General features: G+C 39.6%; 1 protein-coding gene across 5 annotated transcripts in view; it reads right to left on the reverse strand.

Moving 5' to 3' along the window:
• LOC101343525 (zinc finger protein 75D-like) overlaps nt 1-19,495 on the reverse strand; it is a 45,972-nt gene that overhangs the window by 19,160 nt on the left and 7,317 nt on the right. For 3 of the 5 annotated variants that reach the window (XM_023735492.1, XM_004380976.2, XM_023735493.1), the window contains exons 2-3: nt 7,565-8,092; nt 6,984-7,110 (exon numbers count right to left, since the gene is read on the reverse strand). In XM_023735492.1, coding sequence (XP_023591260.1) covers nt 6,984-7,110; nt 7,565-7,975 — 538 coding nt within the window. In that variant the 5' untranslated portion in view covers nt 7,976-8,092. Of the gene's footprint in view, nt 1-6,983; nt 7,111-7,336; nt 7,382-7,480; nt 7,490-7,564; nt 8,093-19,495 lie in introns of those variants that run through there. The other 2 variants (XM_023735495.1, XM_023735494.1) reach the window with 2 other exon arrangements.

The following is a 19,495-nucleotide window of genomic DNA, read 5'->3' on the forward strand; positions in this document are numbered from 1 at the left end:
GAGACCAGAAGAACTAGATGGTGCCTGGCTACCACCAATGACTGCCCTGACAGGGAACACAACAGAGAGTCCCTGATGGAGCAGGAGAAATGTGGGGTGGAGAACTCAAATTCTAGTAAGAAGACCAGACTTAATGGTCTGACTGAGACTTCTCTTCGTTAAGAGTGTGCTTCTTAGTTCAAGTAGATACATGAGACTAAATGGGCAGCTCCTGTCTGGAGGCGAGATGAAAAGACAGAGAGGGTCAGGGGCTGGTTGAATGGACACGGGAAATCCGGGGTGGAACAGAGGAGTGTGCTGTCACAGTACAGGGAAAGCAATGGGGGTCACATAATGGTGTATGTATAAATTTTTGTATGCGAGACTAACTTGAATTGTAAACTTTCACTTAAAGCACAACAATGAAAAAAAAGAAGGAAAGGTAATCTGACCAATATGGAACCAAACTAGAAATCAGTAACAGAAGACAGTAGGAAAATCTCTAAACATATAAGAATGAAACAATGCAATTATAAATAATGTATGTCTCAAAGGAAATTGAAAAAAAGAAAACACATAGAACTGAATGAAAACAAAATTACAATATATCAAATTATGTGGGATGCAGCTGAAAAACAGTGCCTGGAGGGAAATTTATAGCACTAAATGCTTACATCAGAAGAGAGGAAAGGCCTCAAATAACCCAAGTTCTTACTTCAAAAAACTAGAAAATAGAGAGCAAAATAAACACAAAGCAAGCAGAATAAACGAAATACTAAGCATCAGAGCAGGTATCACAAAATAGAGAAAACAGTGAAAGAAAAATCCTGCTCTTTGTGGTGAGGGAAGAGAATTAATAAAACAGATCAGTCTCTAGCAAGACAGAAAAGAAAAAGTGGAGAAGAAAGAAATCACCAATATCATGAATGAGATAGAGACTATCAAACACATTTTGCAACCATTAAATAATTAGCAAATTTTACAACCAACTTTACTCTCATATATTTAATAACTTAGAAGATATGGACCAATTTCTTAAAAATTTCAAACTACCAGAAGTCAACAAATATGAAATAATTGACCTGAACAACACTAGAATCGTTAAATAAATTGAATTCATAGTTAAAATTTCTTTAAAAAATATCTGGGACCAAACAGTGTCAATGGAGAATTCTTACAAACACTTAAAGAATCAACATCAATTTTACACAATCTTTTCCAGGAAACAAGAGAAGGAAAAACTACCAAATTCATCTTATAAGCCCAGTATTAACCTGATAGATACCAAAACCAGACAAAGATAGTATCAAAATTAAAAACTACAGACCAATATCTCTCACAACTTAGATGCAAAAATCATTAACAAAATACTGGTGAACCAAATGCATCAATGCATAAGAAGAATTATATACTATGATCAAATGTGATTCATTTCAGGAATGCAAGGCTGAGCCAACATTTGAAAATAAATCAAAGTATTCCAGTCTGACAACAAGCTAAAAAAGAAAAAAAAATCATATGCTATATGAATTGACAGAGAAAAAGCATTTGATACAATCCCACATTAATTCATGATGAAATGTCTTAGCAAGTGAGGAACAGAGGAGGATAACAGCAACTTGATAAAAAGCATCAACAAAACACGTACAGCTAATCTCAACTGTAATGGTGAGATACTAAATGGTTTCCAGCTGAGGTCAGGGCCCCAAGGCAAGGATGTCTGCTCTCAACACTCTTACTCAACATAGGCAAGCTAAAGAAATAAAAGGCATTGCAGATTACACAATGGTCCACATAGAAAATCCCAAGAAATTTACAAAAAGAAAACCCTCCTAGAACTAATAAGTGAGGTCAGTAAGGTCACAAGATACAAGATCAAAACACAAAATTCAATGGAATTCCTATACATGAACAACGAAGATGCGGAAATCAGAATTAAAAGCACAGTATCATTTACAATCGCTCCAATACAAAGGAAATGCTTAGGCATACACTTTAAAAAACATGTAGAGGAGCTGAATGCTGAAAATTACAAAGGACTGATGGAAGAAACCAAAGGCCTAAATAAATGGAAAGACATAACATGTTTATGGATCGGAAGACTCAACATAGTAAAGATATCAATTCTCCCCAAATTGATGTATATAGGTTTAATGCAACTCCTATCAAAATGCCTGCAAAGTTTCTGGTAGACATAGGTTTATTTTGAAATTTATATGGAAAGGTGAATGTTTACAGTAGCTATATCCATAATGTAACAACGATTCTGAAGATGGTGCAGGACCAGGCAGTGTTTTGTTCTGTTGTACATATGGTGATTATGAGTAGGAACCAACTCGACGGCACCTAACAAGAACATATCCATAATAGCCAAAAACTGGAAACAGCAAAGATATCCTTTAATGGGTGAGTGGTTAAAAACAAAACAAAACTGTAGAACACACATTCCCTGGAATACTACTCAGCAATGAAAAGGCGACTAGCAAAAGCAAAGGGAAGAAATGATGAAGTCCTGAACACAAGATTTCAAAGGGTGGCTCCAGAAGACAGCAAAGTATTATAATGACGTGTGCAAAGACCTGGAGATAGAAAACCAAAAGGGAAGAACACGCTTGGCATTTCTCAAGCTGAAAGAACTGAAGAAAAACATTCAAGCCTCGAGTTGCAATAATGAAGGATTCTATGGGAAATATATTAAACGATGCAGGAGGCATCAAAAGAAGATGGAATGAATACGCAGAGTTGCTATATCAAAAAGAATTGGTTGATGTTCAACCATTTCAGGAAGTAGCACATGACCAGGAACTGATGGTAATAAATGAAGAATTCCAAAATGCACAGAAGGCACAGGCAAAAAACAAGGCTCCAGGAATTGATGGAATATCAATTGAGATGCTTCCCAAAACGGATGCAGCACTGGACGTGCTCACTTGTCTAGGCCAAGAAATTTGGAAGACAGCAACCTGGCCAACCGACCTGAAGAGATCCATATTTATGCCTATTCCCAAGAAAGGTGATCCAACCGAATGTGGAAATCACTGAACAATATCATTAATATCACATGCAAGTAAAATTTTGCTGAACATCATTCAAGAACGGCTGCAGCAGTACATTGACAGAGAACTGCCAGAAATTTAAGCTGGATTCAGAAGAGGATGTGGAACGAGGGATATCACTACTGATTTCAGATGGATCCTGGCTGAAAGCAGAGAATAACAGGAAGATGTCTATCTGTGCTTTATTGACTATGCAAAGGCATTCAACTGTGTGGATCTTAACAAATTATGGATAACATTGCAAAGAATGAGAATTCCAGAATACTTAATTGTGCTCATAAGGAACCTGTACATAGATCAAGAGGCAGTCATTCAAACAGAACAAGGGGATACTGCATGGTTTAAAGTCAGGAAAGGTGTGTGTCAGGGTTGTATTCTTTCACCATACCTATTCAATCTGTATGCTGAGCAAATAATCCAAGAAGCTGGACTATATGAAGAACGTAGCATCAGGACTAGTGGAAGGAAGACTCATTAACAACCTGCATTATGCAGATGACACAATCTTGCTTGCTGAAAGTGAAGAGGACTTGAAGCACTTACTGATGAAAATCAAACATTACAGCCTTCAGTACGGACTACACCTCAACAAAAAGAAAACAAAAACCCTCACACCTGGAACAATAAGCAACACCATGATAAACAGAGAAAAGACTGAAGTTGTCAAGGGTTTCATTTTGCTTGGATCCACAATCAACACCCATAGAAGCAGCAGTCAAGAAAGTAAAAGACGCATTGAATTGGGCAAATCTGCTGCAAAAGACCTCTTTAAAGTGTTGAAAAGCAAAGATGTCACCTTGAAGACTAAGGTGCACTCGACCCAAGTCATGGTGTTTTCAATCGCCTTATATGCATGGGAAAGCTGATGATGAATAAGGAAGACTGAAGAAGAACTGACGTCTTTGAATTGTGTTGGAGAAGAACACTGAATACACCATGGACTGCCAAAACAACGAACAAATCTGTCTTGGAAGAAATACAGCCAGAATGCTCCTTAGAAACAAGGATGGTGAGACTGTGTCTCACATACTTTAGACATGTTATCAGGAGGGATCAGTCCCTGGAGGAAGACATCACGCTTAATAAAGCAGAGGGTCAGTGAAAAAGAGGAAGACCCTCAACAAGATGGACTGACAGAGTGGCTGCAACAATGGGCTTAAGCATAGCAACGACTGTGAGGATGGCACAGGACCGGGCAGTGTTTCATTCTGTTGTACACAGGGTCACTATGAGTCGGAATCAACTTGACGGCACCTAACAACAAGACTGATATATGCAACAAACTGGATTTTTTACTGTCACAGATTGAATTATGTCCCCCAAAAACTGTATGTATCAATTTGGCTGGGCCAGGATTCCCAGTATTGTGTGGTTGCCCTCCATTTTGTGGTTGTAATTTTACGTTAAAGAGGATTAGGGTGGGATTGTAACACCCTGAGGTCACACCCCTGATCCAACGTAAAGGGAGTTTCCCTCAGGTGTGGCCTGCACCACCTTATATGTTACAACAGATAAAAGGATAAGGAAGCAAGCAGAGAGTAGGTGGACCTCATACCACCAAGAAAGCAGTGCTGGGAGCAGAGCGAGTCCTTTGGACCTGAGGTTCCTGCGCTGAGATGCTCCAGATCAAGGAAGACTGATGACAAGGACCTTCCTCCACAGCTGACAGAGAAAGCCTTCCCCTGGAGCTGACGCCCTGAATTTGGACTTGTAACCTACTAGACTGTAAGAGAGTAAGTTTCTCTTTGTTGAAGCCATCCACTTGTGGTGTTTCTGTTAGAGTAGCAGTAGATGACTAAGACAGTTACATACTTTGTGACTCCATTTACATAATCATAGTTGTGGATATACATACCTGCAGAACTAAATACACACACAGACAAATGAATAAAAGTAAAACTGGGGAAAGCTGAATAAGATGAGTGGATCGTATATCAATACCAATAAGCTGGTTGTGATGTTATAGTTTTCCAAAACATTACCATCACTGGTTCTCTATGTATTATTTATTTTAAATATGCAAATAAAAAGTATAATTACCTAAATATAAATTTTAATTAAGAAATACAGGAGCAGAATCTTCAAATGCTAAGCCCTTATAAGGTTCTTCACATGCGTACATTTAAAGGTTAAGATATTCTCCAAGATTGTCTTTGTATTCTTGGAGACCTTGGATCTACAGCTCTTCCCTTTGCTTAAAACAGGTCACTTTAGGATTAGGGTGCAAAAATAATGCTCTGAGAAGAAAATCTTGAGGTCGTGAACTGCCATCTTAACAGTGAATTGGTCCACTAATTCCAGACTATTTCAGGAAGAGAATGACTCTTTTGCACTTTTTTTTAACCCAAATGGTTAAATGGGTAGAATCTTGATCCAGTATCTAGAATACACTCTACTGTGGTTGTGAGAGAATATACAACGAGAGAGCTAAGAAACAAACCTAAGGTGGAGAGATGAAAAGAATACGGGGAATAGGACTTCAGTACATGTTCTCCATCTTCTGCCACCAGGAATGCCCTGTTTAGACCAAGGGGAAACTGAGCTCCCGAGGTGGCAGGGAATATGATCTGGTTTATTAATGCTTTAGGATGACATGCTCTTGTGCTGGATGAAGCCAGGCCCAGTGGAGCCAGTTGGAAGGTTTGTAGTTTGGGTAACATATGGACAACAGGTCCCTGTAATAACTACACTCAATTTATTTAGCACCTAAGCATGATGCACTGGGCTAGGAGAGATTTTTAACATCCCTAGAGCTCACTGGTTCACATCCTAGTGGAGGGGACAGACCAGAATCATTTGAGCAATTTTTTAAAATATAGGTCTCTGGGTGGTGGTCACTCAGGCATCCAATAAATATGTATTGAGTGCCTATAGTGGGTGAGGCACTGCTCTAGATTCTGAGGACAGCAGTGAATAAGAGCTAATAAGACAAAGTCCGCAGTTCTCACGGAACTTACATTCTATTGGGACACTCAGAATCTAGGGACAATGAATAGATAAATGAAGTAATGAATAAAATTGTCAGAAAGTGAGAAATGTTTTGAAGAAAACTGAAGGTAAAAACAGAACAGTGATCGGTTTGGGGTGGAGTTATTTTAGATAAGATATTCAAACAGCAACCTGAAAGAATGGAAAAAGTTTAGAAATCTGAAGAGGTGGTGTGAACGTGTGCCAGGCAGAGGAAGTAGGAAGGAAGAGATGAGTTAGTGAGTTCAAGAAACAGCAGGAAAGCCAGTATGGCTAAACAGGACTGAGTATGGGAGGGAACGGTATAAGAGGAGGGTAGAGACGGAAGCAGGGAACAGATCAAATAGGATCTTGTGGGCCTCGGTAAAGAGTTTGGATTTTATTCTAAATGTGAAGAAAAGATATCACAGGGTCTGAAGCAGGGAAATGTCATGATCTGATTATATGTGTAAAAGATCACTCTGGCTGCCTGTGTGTAAAACAGAATGGAAGGTCAAGAGCGGAGGCAGAGGGGCCCCAGATGGAGAGCTGTTGTTGTAGACTTGGGTTTGAGATGATGGCAGCTTAGATTAGGAGGGTAACAGTGGAAGATGATGAGACATGGTTAGACTCAGGATATACTTTGAGGACAGAACTAAGAGGACTTGCTGAGGGACTTCTTATGGGGTATGAAAAAAGAATGGCACAAAGGATGACAATGAGGTTTATGGTCTGAGTGTTTGGGTGAATGGTAGTGCCCATTACTGAGAGAGGAAAGACAGGGGAGGAGTAGGTTTGCAGGGCAGAGAAGGCGGATAGATCAAGAATTCTATTTAGAATAAGGAAGTGGAGCATGTGTACTTGGGAAATGCTCTCCAGGTGATCTGGATACATCTTTCCCCTTCCCTACACCATCAAGTTCTTGAAAACCAACCAGTTATTGGAAGAGTGGGACTCTCTCATGGGGGTATATTCTACACAAAGAGAAGAGTGAATCTTTACCAAGACAGATGGCAGTCTCATAGATTTCCCGCATCACATCGTTGTAGAGGTCCTTCTGAGTGGGGTCCAATAATTCCCATTCTTCCTGGGAAAAATTCAGGGCCACATCTTCAAAGGTCAACAAACTCTAAAGAAGAGAACGGACTTTAGGTCAATACTTGCCACTACAGAAGCATCTCTGAGTTGCACAGTAGGCCACACACTGAAGAAAGCAATAGTACATGATAAAGAAAGAGAGAGAGAGAAGCCATCAAGGAAGAAGCCAGAAGGATCAGAGTAAACAGCATGGGAGGTGCCAATCCCCACTGTGTCAAGCCTGGTTGCTTAGGGGATAACATCTGGGATGAACACACCTCAGAGTACCTGCCAGGCAGTGTGGGTCATGGGCAGCATGGATAAGATCCAAAACCCGTGGAAGACTATTGCTGGGGACCTAGGATTTCAGCTCCTGCCTCAGCTGTCCTAAGGGAACAACAGAAGAGTGACCCAACATCCACCTCATTCCTCATGAAATGTCTGCCTCCCCATTAGGCCCACCTTTATCCTATTTCATTGTATATGTCGGGAATCTTTTTTCTCACCTCATTCCTCCTTTGACCAGATTCTCTATGAAAGTCTTCAACCAGGGCCACAGCTGCCTTGATGCTCTGTGGATGATGCTTCTGTATCTGGGTCTGGAGCTCCCTGGGCAGAATGGTCAGGAACTGCTCTAGCACCAGCAGTTCCAAGATCTGCTCTTTGGAGTGGAGCTCTGGCCTCAGCCACCGATGGCATAATTCCTGAAGTTGGCTGATAGTCTGGAGGGGTCCAACTGCTTCAGGATAGTAGAAGCTCCGGAAGTACCGGCGAGAGCTCTCAGGATCAAGACTATTTGTCTGTGGGGTGAATTTCTTATTCTGACTGGAGCTCTCTTTCACACATCCCTTAGTCTCCAACACAGGCCTCATCTGGGGGTTCCAGCATGCAGCCACTTTGAGAATTCCCATCATCATACTGCTCTAGGAACAATTTTACTCCTGTGTGTGACAATCCGCTGGTGCCACCTTTGACAACTGAGGCCCCTTCAGGTTTGGTACAAAATCAGTGAGGAAATCTTCTTCATGAGGATACTGAGGGAGGGCAGAAAAAATAGTACATATCAAGAAGAAAGCCATAGAAGGTTCTGGTTAAAATGGTGGCTTAGATTGATGCACTAGAACATCCCCCGACAACAAGACTTGACAAACTAAGTGAAACAGATACAAATAATGACCTTGGATCCCTGAACATCAATCAGAATGTTGAAGAACTGGACTGAGCACTGATTTGGAGGGGAGACAGAATGAGAGCATGGAGATTCACAGATCATCTGAGCCCAGACTGCCAGCTGGTGTGGCATGACCATCTGGGGACAGCAACAAGCAGCATCCCTAGGTGAAGAGCCCAGGAAGGCAACTTCATGGAAACACAGCTGGAGGCAGTGATACTGAGTAGACAAATCTGGAAAGAAATGAATGGTTGCACTAACTGCTCATGCCAATGCAGAAGGTCCACACTATCCCTCAAGATCCTGACCACTCGACACATGGCTTCTCACATTAGGGAAGAGACTCTCGTACCTTCATGCAATCATCCAAGGGAAGACATACATGCCTAACAACAGAGGAACCCTGTGGGTATACGACCCACTATACCCACTAGTGAGAGGGGAAATCACATGCAGCCAACCAGCAGCACGAAAGTCATATATAGACCAGTATCATAAAACAACAGCAACTGAAATAATACAAAGGAAGGTAGACAATTCAAAGCGAAAAAGAAGCTAAGTTCCTGATTTATCAAACAAAAAAATGTAGATAAAAATAATGACACTCTGTTAACCCAGAATTGAAACCATTCCCAAAGCCCACTCTTCAGACAAAAATTACACCCAAAACCAAAAAACCAAACCTATGGCTGTGAAGTTGATTCCAACTCATAGCGACCCTACAGGACAGAGTACAACTGCCCCATAGAGTTTCCAAGGAGTGCCTGGTGGATTCAAACTGCCGACCTTTTGGCTAGCAGCTGTAGCACTTAACCACTACACCACCAGCGTTTCCAAAGATTAGACAGGCCTATAAAAAAATAGTAATACATGTGAGGAACGTGCTTCTTAGTTCAATTAAATCCACAAGACCAAATGGGCAACACCTGTCCAAAAGCAGGATGAGAATGCAGGAAGGGACAGGAACTGATCAAACAGACGCAGGGAAGCTGGGGTGGAAACGGAGAATGTGCTGTCACATCGCGGGGAATTGCAATCAATGTCATAAAACAGTATGTGTATAAACTCTTGAATGAGAAATTAACTTGAGCTGTAAACTCTCATCTAAATCACAATAATAATAATGAGTTGAGAAACAACTGGAAAAAACTAATGACAAATATACAATCAATAAAGACATATATAATTAAATAAAATAAAACTCCAATGTTTCAAAAAGAGCAGTCAATTACAAATCATATGAAGAGACAGGAAAAGATGGCTCAAACAAATGAACAAAAGAAAGAGACAGAATAGCTCTCTGAGGAAGAACAGACAGTGGAGCTACCTGATGAAGACTTAAAAAAACACTAGTATTAAGACTCCTCAAAGAGATCAGGAAAACACTGGAAAAAAGTCTAGAAGAATTCAGAAAAACAACAAACTCAATAAAGAAACAGAATCCTTACCAAAACAACAACTAGAAATTCTGAAACTAAACAATAAAGTAACAGAAATAAACAACTAATGGAAGGATACAGAAGTAGAACTGAAACAATGGAAGAAAGAATCAATGAAAGAGGACAAAACCTTTGCTATTAATTTTTATGAGGAACAAACCAAGAAACGACTGAAGAAAAACAAAGAAACCCTAAGGCTTATGTGGGACACCATCAAAATAAATAATATACACAAATTAGGACTCTCAGAAGAGAAAGGAAAAAAAAGAGTACAAAAAGAATTTTTGAAGAAATAATGGCAGAACGCTTCCCAAATATCACAAAAGACAAGAAGATTTCCATCAAGTTCAACGAACCCCAATATGACAGACCTCAAGAGAGTTGCCAAGACATATCATAATCAAACTTTCCATATCCAAAGGCAAAGAAAGAATTTTGACAGCAGCTTGTGAGAAGTGAAATATCACCTACAAAGGGGACTCAATAAGACCAAATGCTGATTTCTAGTCAGAAATTATGCAGGCAAGAAGGCAATAAGATGATAGATACAAAGCGCCGAAAGGAAAAGAAAAAAAAAAAAGCCCTGTCAACCAAGAATTATATATTCTGCAAAACTGTCTTTCATAAATGAGGGCAAACTTAGGACATTCTCAGATAAACAGAAATTAAGGGAATTTATAACCAGCAGACCAGCTCTATGAGAAATATTAAAGGGAGTCCTTCAGATAGAAAACCCGTGGCATCAGACAACAACCTGAGATACAACCTGAGATAAAGACACATGACAGCATCACCCAGATACCAAGCCAGGTAAAGATATCACAATAATAAAATAAAGTTACAAAACTGATTACAGGGAATCCAAGATACAAAGTTTCAATCGATAACAACAGCAAAAGAAAAGGGGGAATGAATGGTGTAGTTACAGAACTTCCACATGATGAAAAAGTTGAGGCTATTTAAAGATACAACAGATTTTTTAAAATGTAAAATTTTAAATCTAAATGTTAAGGTAACCACAGAGAAAATTAATAAAGCTATTTACCAAAGTAAAGAAGAAGAAAAAGTCTCAGTAAACACAAAAACAACAATAATAAAAGAACCAAACCAAAAACCAAACCCATTACCACTGAGTTGATTCCAACTCAGAGACCCGACAGAACAGAGTAGAACTGCCCCATAGGGCTTCCAAGGCTGTAAATCTTTACAGACGCAGACTACCATATCTCTCTCCTGCAGAGTGGCTGGTGGGTTCAAACCACTGACCTTTTGGTTAGCAGCCAAATGCTTTAACCACTGCACCATCAGGGCTCATAATAAAAGAAAGGAAAACAATTCCATACAGAAAAGAACTCAGCACAGAAAGTAAAGAAGAACAAAGAAACTACTAACACCACAAAAAAGTATAATAGCTGCAGAAAGTTCTTCCCTATTGATAATAACACCAAATGTAAATGGATTAAATGCTCCAGTCAAAAGACAGAGAGTGGCAGAATGGATGAAAAAAATGACCCATCAATATGTTGTCTACAAAAGATGCACCTTAGGCACAAAGACATAAATAGGTTAAAAACGAAAGCATGGGAAAAAACATACCAAGAAAACTGTAAGCAAAAGAAAGCAGGAGTGACAATATTAACATCAGACAAAATAGACTTCAAGTCAAAATCCATTATTAGAGACAAAGAACATTATATAATGATAAAAGGGACAATCAACCAAGAAAACATAACAATTATAAATATTTATGTACCTAATGCCAGAGCCCCAAAATTTATAAAGCAAACTCTAACAGAATTAAAAAGAGAGGGTCCCTGATGGAGCAGTAGAAGGATGGGGTGCAGAACTCAAATTCTAGTAAGAAGACCAGACTTAATGGTCTGAATGAGACTGGAGGAACCCCGGAAAGCATGGCCCCTGGATTCTCTATCAGCCCAGAACTAAAACAATTTCCAAGGCCAACTCTTCAGACAGGGATTGGACTGGACTGTGGGACGTAAAGTGATACTTGTGAAGAGTGTGCCTCTTAGTCAAGTAGATACAAGAGACCAAAGGGGCAGCTTCTGTCCAGAGGTGAGATGGGAAGGCAGAGAGAGTTAGGAGCTGGTTGAATGGTCATGGGGAATCAGGGGCGGAAAGGAGGAGTGTGCTGTCGCAGAATGGGGTGAGCAATTAGAGTTTCATAACAACGTATGTAAAAAAAATTTGTATGGGAGACTAACTTGAAATGTAAACTTCATTTATTTACAACAATAAAAAAAAGAATTAAAGAAAGAAACAGACAGATGTACCACATTAGGAGGAGATTTCAATACACCACTTTTGACAAAAGATAGAAAAATCAGAAGGAAAATCAATAAAGATATACAAGATCAGAGTAACACTATTAACCAAATGGACCTAACAGATATATATAGAACACACCACCTAACAGCAGCACGATACACATTTTTCTCCAATGCACATGTAACGTTCTCCAGAACAGACCATATTCTAGGTCACAAAGCAAACTTCAACAAATTTTCAAAAACTAAAATCATACAAAGCATGAACTCTGACCAATAACAGAAAGAGTAAGAAAAAATACATAAATACATGGAAACTAAATAATGTACTACTGAAAAACTATTGGGTCACAGAAGAAATTAAAAGTGAACTTAAAAAATATTCAGAATCAAATGAAAATGAAAACATTGAACATAGCAAAACCTATGGGACATGGCAAAAGTAGTGCTCAGAGGGAAAATATAGCAATAAATGCCTACATTAAAAAAGAAGATTCAAAATCAATAATTTAAGCCTACAACTCGAATAGAAAAGGAAGAACAAAAGAGGATCGAAGCTACCAAAAGAAAGGAAATAATAAACATAAGAGCAGAAGTAAATGAAACAGAAAACAGAAAAACAATAGAAAAAAATCCATAAGACCAGAAGCTGGTTCTTTAAAAGGATCAACAGAATGGACAAACCACTGGCTAGACTGAAAAATGAAAAAAAATGAGAAGATGCAAATAACCAAAATAAGAAACTAAATTGGAGACATTACAACATATCCAAATGAGATAAACAGGATCATAACAACCTAACAGAATACAGGTAGTCCTCGACTTACCATGTATTTCAGTTACAATGAACCTCACTTTTTTTTAACCGTACTTTAGATGAAGGTTTACAGAGCAAATTAGTTTCTCATTAAACAATTAATACCCATATTGTTTTGTGAGACTGACTGCCAACACCATGATGTATCAACACTCTCCCCTTTTCAACTTTGGGTTCCCTATTACCAGCTTTTCTGTCCCCTCCTGCCTTCTTGTCCTTGCCCCGGGGCTGGCGTGCCCATTTAGTCTCGTTTTGTTTTATGGGCCTGTCTAATCTTTAACTGAAGGGCAAACCTCAGGAGTGATTTCAATACTGAGTTAAAAGGGTATCTGGGGGCCATACTCCTAGGGTTTCTCCAGTCTCTTGTCAGACCAGTAAGTCTAGTCTTTTTTGTGAGTTAGAATTTTGTTCTACATTTTTCTCCAGATATGTCCAGGACCTTCTATTGTGATCCCTTTCAAAGCAGTCAGTAGTGGTAGCCAGGCACAATCCAGTTGTGCTGGACTCAGTCTGGTGGAGGCTGTGGTAGTTGTGGCCCGTTAGTTCTTTGAACTAATCTTTCCCTTGTGTCTTTGGTTTTCTTCATTCTCCCTTGCTCCAGATGGGGTGGGACTAGTGGTGTATCTTACATGGCTGCTCACAAGCTTTTAAGACCCTAGACACTACTCACCAAAGTAAGATGTAGAATTTTCTTTATAATTAACTATGTGATGCTAATTGAGCTAGATGTCCCGAGACCTTTTTTGTACATTTTATAGTTAGTAATATGTACTTCATACAATGTTGCAGCATGTAATTTGCTGATGTAATCATATCTGTAAGTTTACATGTAGTTTCCAACCACCAAAGACAAAGATCAGATTTATAAAGATACTGATAATAACAGCAATAATAATGAAAACAAAACAAAAAATGAGGTAACTGACTTATGTCAGACTAATTTATAACAGTTGGTGGAATAGAATGCCATTGTGAGTCAGGGACTACCATACTAAGAAAAATTGTCCTCAAATTTAAAAACAAAGAAGAAATAGACAAATTCCTATAAACACATTACCTAGCTAAATTAAAACAAGAGCTAGAAAAACTAAAAAGACCCACAACAAAAGATTGAAGATGTCATCAAAAACCTCCTCCCCCCTCAAAAAAACATGAAAAGACACTCCCTATCATTAGCCATTTTTGTTGTTGTTAGGTGCCGTCCAGTCGGTTCTGACGCATACTGACCCTATGTACAACAGAACAAAACATTGCCTGGTCCTGAAACATCCTCACAATCTTGCTATGTTTCAGCCCATTGTTGCAGCCACTGTGTCAGTCCATCTCACTGAATATTGTCCTCTTTTTTCTGATGCTCTACTTTACCAAGCATGATGTCCTCCTCCAGAGACTGGTCCCTCCTGGTAACATATCCAAAGTACGCGAGACAAAGTCTCGCCATCCTCGCTTCTAAGGAGCATTCTGGCTGTACTTCTTCCAAAACAAATTTGTCCTTTCTTCTGGCAGTAAATGCTATATACTATTCTTCACCAACACCATAATTCAACGCACAGATTCTTCTTGTGGCTTTCTTATTCACTGTCCAGCTTTTGCATGCATATGAGGTGACTGAAAATACAATGCCTTGGGTCAGACACACCTTAGTTCTCAAAGTGACATCTTTGCTTTTTAAAATTTTAAAGGGTTCTTTTGCAGCAGATTCTTCCAATACCATACGTTGTTTGACTTCTTGACCGCTGCTTCCATGGCAGTTGTCATGGATTGAATTGTGTCCCCCCAAAATATGTGTCAACTTAGTTAGGCCATGATTCCCAATATTATGTGGTTGTCCTCCATTTTGTGATTGTAATTTTATGTTAAAGAGTATTAGGGTGGGATTGTAACACCCTTACTGAGGTCACATCCCTGATCCAGGGTAAAGGGAGTTTCCCTGGGGTGTGGCCTGCACCACCTTTTCTCTCTCAAGCAATAAAAAGGAAAGGGAAGCTAGCAGAGAGAGGGAACTCATACCACCAAGAAAGCAGTGCCGGGAGCAGAGCACGTCCTTTGGACCCGGGGTCCCTGTGTGGAGAAGCTCCTAGTCCAGGGGAAAACTGATGAGAAGGTCGACAGAGAGAGAAAGACTTCCTCCGGAACTGATGCCCTGAATTTGGACTTCTAGCCTACTAGACTGTGAGAAATTTCTCTTTGTTAAAGCCATCCACTTGTGGTATTTCTGTTACAGCAGCACCAGATGCCTAAGACATGGGTTGACTATGGATCCAAGTAAAAAGAAATTCTTGACAACTTCAATATATTCTCCATTTATCATGATGTTTTTTATTAGTCCAGTTGTATTTCTGTTTTATGCTGAGGTGTAATCCACACTGAAGGCTGTAGTCTTTGATGTTCATCAGTGCTACAAGTCCTCTTTGGTTTCAAAAAGCAAGGTTGTGTCATCTGCACAATGCAGGCTGTTAACAAGTCTTCCTCCAATCCTGATGCAGCATTCTTCTTCATATAGTCAAGCTCCTCTGATTATCTGCTCAGCATACAGATTGAATAAGTATATTGTGAAAAGATAAAATCCTGACACACACCTTTTCTGATTTTAAACCACACACAGTATCCCCTTGTTATCTTCAAATGAGTGCCTCTTAGTCTATGTACAGGCTTCTCATGAGCACAATTAAGTGTTCTGGAATTCCCATTGTTCGCAATCTTATCTATAATTTCTTATGTCCCACAAAGTCTAATGCCTTTGCATAGTCAATAAAACACAAGCAAACATCTGTATGGATTGCACCTCAACATAAAGAAAACAAAAATACTCATAACTGGAAAATAAAGCAACATCATGATAAATGGAGAAAATATTGACATTGTCAAGGATTTCATTTTACTTGGATCCACAATCAACACCCATGGAAGCAGCAGACAAGAAATCAAATGACATATTGTATCCGGCAAATGTGCCGCAAAAGACCTCTTTAAAGTATTAGAATGCAAAGACGTCACTTTGAGAACTAAGGTGCACCTGACCCAAACCACGGTGTCTTCAATCGCCTCATATGCATGCGAAAGCTGGACAGTGAATAAGGAAGACAGAAGAAGAACTGATGCCTTTGAATTATGGCGCTGGTGAATAATACTGAATGTACAATGGGCTGCCAGAAGAACAAATCAGTCCTGGAAGAAGTACAGCCAGAATGCTTCTTAGAAGCAAGGATGGCAAGACTTCGTCTCACGTACTTTGGACATGTTATCAGGAGGAACCTGTCCCTCGAGAAGGACATCATGCTTGGTAAAGTAGAAGGTCAGGGAAAAAGAGGAAGATCCTCAAGGAGATGGACTGACACAGTGGCTGTAACAATGGGCTCAAGCATTAACAACGATTATGAGGATGGCGCGTGACCAGACAGTGTTTAGTTCTGTTGTACATAGGCTCGCTGTGAGTCGGAACTGACTAGATGGCACCTGACAACAACAACAACAAACATCTTTCTGGTGTTCTTTGCTTTCAGCCAAGATTTATCTGACATCAGCAATAATATCCCTCATTGCACACCCTCTTCTGAATCCAGCTTGAATTTCTGGCAGTTCTCTGCTGATGTACTGCTGCAATGTTTTTTTAATTATCTTCAGCAAAATTTTTCTTGCGATATTAATGATATTGTTCGATAATTTCTGCATTCTGTTGGATCACCTTTCTTTGGAATGGGCATGAAATTGGATCTCTTCCAGTAGGTTGGTCAGGCAGATGTCTTCCAAACTTCTTGGCATAGACGAGTGAGGGCTTCCAGCATTGCATCCGTTTGTTGAAACATCTCAATTAGTATTTCATCAATTCCTGATGCCTTGTTTTTCACCAAGGCTTTCAGGGCAGCTTGGACTTCTTCCTTCAATACCATCAGTTCTTGATCACATGCTACCTCCTGAAATGGCTGAATGTCGACCAATACTTTTTGGTACAGTGACTCTGTGTATTCCTTCCATCATCTTTTGATGCTTCTTGCATTGTTCAATATTTTCCCCATAGAATCCTTCAATATTGCAACTCGAGGCTTGAATTTTTTCTTCAGTTCTTTCAGCTTGAGAAATGTCAAGTGTGTTCTTCCGTTTTGGTTTTCTGACTCCAAATCTTTTCATATTTCATTATAATACTTTACTTTGTATTCTCAAGCCGCTCTTTGAAATCTTCTTTTCAGCTTGTTTACTTCAATATTCCTTCCATTTGCTTTAGTTACTCTATGTTCAAGAGCAAGTTTCAGTCTCTTCTGACGTCCATTTTGATCTTTTCTTTCTTTCCTCTCTTTTTAATGACCTTCTGCTTTCTTCATGTATGATGTCCTGATGTCATCCCACAATTCATCTGGTCTTCGGTCATTAGTGTTCAATGAATCAAATCTATTCTTGAGATGGTCTCTAAATTCAGGTGGGATATACTCAAGGTCATACTTTGGCTCTCATGGACGTGTTTTAATTTTCTTCAGTTTGAACTTGAACTTGCATACAAGCAATGGATGGTCTGTTCTGCAGGCGCCCCTGGCCCTTTCCTGACTGATGATATTGACCTTCTCCACTGTCTCATTCCACAGATGTGGTCGATTTGATTCCTGTGTATTCCATCTAGCAAGGTCCACGTGTATAGTCACCATTTATGTTGTTGGAAAAAAAGGCATTTCCAATGAACAGGTCATTGGTCTTGCAAAATTCTATCATGTGAAGTCCAGCATCGTTTCTCTTACCAACGCCATATTTTCCAACTACTGATCCTTCTTCGTTTCCAACTTTTACATTCCAATCAGCGTTAATTATCAATGCAACTTGATTGCATGTTTGATCAATTTCAGACTGCAGAAGTTGGTAAAAATTTTAAGTTTCTTCATCTTTGGCATTAGTGGTTGGTGTGTAAATTTGGAGAATAGTCATATAAACTGGTCTTCCTTGTAGACGTATGGCTATTATCCTATCACTGACTGTTGTACTTCACGATAGAACTTGAAATGTTCTTTTTGACAATGAATGCAATGCCATTCCTCTTTGTCATTCCCAGCTTAGTACACCATATGATTCTCTGATTCAAAATGGCCAATACCAGTCCATTTCAGCTCACTAATTCCTAGGATATCGATCTTCAAGCGTTCCATTTCATTGTTGACAACTTCAAATTTTCCTAGAATCATTACTTCCTACATTCCAAGTTCTGATTATTAATTGATGTTTGCAGTTGTTTCTTCTCATTTTGAGTCATACCTCATCAGCAAATGAAGGTCCTGAAAGCTTGACTCCATCCACGTCCTTAAGGTCGACTCTACTTTGAGAAGGCAGCTCTTTCCCTGGTCATAGAGTGCCTTCCACCCTGAGGGGCTCATCTTCCGGCACTACATCAGACAATGTTCCACTGCTAGTCATAAGATTTTCACTGGCCAATTTTTTCAGAAGTAGATCGCCAGGTCCTTCTTCCCAGTCTGTCTTAGTCTGGAGGCTACGCTGAAATCTGTCCACCATTAGTGACTCTGCTGGTATTTGAAATACCAGTGGCATAGCTTCCAGCATCACAGCAACACGCAAGCCACCACAGTACAATAACCTGAGAGACGATGAGTGGTGGTCATTAGCCATTAGAGAGATGCAAATCAAAACTACAATGTGATATCATCTCACCCCTGCTAAAATGCACTGATAAAATAAAATAAAAAACAGAAAACAAACACTGGAGCGTATGTGGGAGATTAGAACCCTTAGCCATTGCTTGTGAGATTGTAAAATGGTACAACCACTATGAAAAACTAGAAATAGAACTACCTTATCATCCAGCAATTCCCCTTCGAGGTATATACCCAAGATATCTTGTTGTGGATTAAACCGTGTCCCCCAAACATATGTGTTGTAAATCCTAACCTCTATGCCTGTGGTTATAATTCCATTTGAGAATGGATTGTCTTTGTTATGTTAATGAGACAGGACTGGTGTAGGGTGTATCTTGAGTCAATCTCTTTTGAGATTTAAAAGTGATTCAACAAGTGAGCAGAAGCAAAGATGGGGTTAAGATAGATGCCAAGACACTTAGAGATCTCCAAAGAACCAGGAAGTAGAAACTGAAGAGACAATGGCTTTCCTCCAGAGCAGACAAAGAGAGAAAGTCTTCCTCTAGAGCCAGCACCCTGAATTCGGACTGTTAGCCTCCTAAACCATGAGAAAATAAATTTGTTTGTTAAAGCCATCCACTTGTGGTATTTTTGTTATTTAAAAAAAAAAAACCAAACCCATTGCCGTTGAGTCCATTCTGACTCATAGCAACCCTATAAGACAGAGTAGAACTGCCCCATAGGGTTTCCAAGGAGCACCTGGTGGATTCGAACTGCCGACCTTTTGGTTAGCAGCCATATCTCTTAACTCCTACGCCACCAGGGTTTCCATTTCTGTTATAGCAGCACTAAATAACTAAGACAGAATTTGGTACCGGAAGAGTCGGGTGCTGCTCTAACAAATACCCAAAATGCGGAAGTGGTTTTGTAAATGGGCAGAGGCTGGAAGAGTTTTAAGGTACCTAATAGTAAAAGCCTAGACTGCCTTAAAGAGACTGTTGGTAGAATTACAGACAACAAAGTCAATTCTGGTGAGGGCTCAGAAGGAAGTGAGAAGAGCTACAGAGAAAGTCTCTATCATCTTAGAGAATACATATGGTGTCAGCATCAGAATGTTGCTAGAACTGTGGACGTTAAATGTGCTTCTGGTGAGGC

This window comes from Trichechus manatus, unplaced genomic scaffold (assembly GCF_000243295.1).
Source record: "Trichechus manatus latirostris isolate Lorelei unplaced genomic scaffold, TriManLat1.0 scaffold00079, whole genome shotgun sequence".
In the NCBI taxonomy this organism is placed as follows: domain Eukaryota; kingdom Metazoa; phylum Chordata; class Mammalia; order Sirenia; family Trichechidae; genus Trichechus; species Trichechus manatus.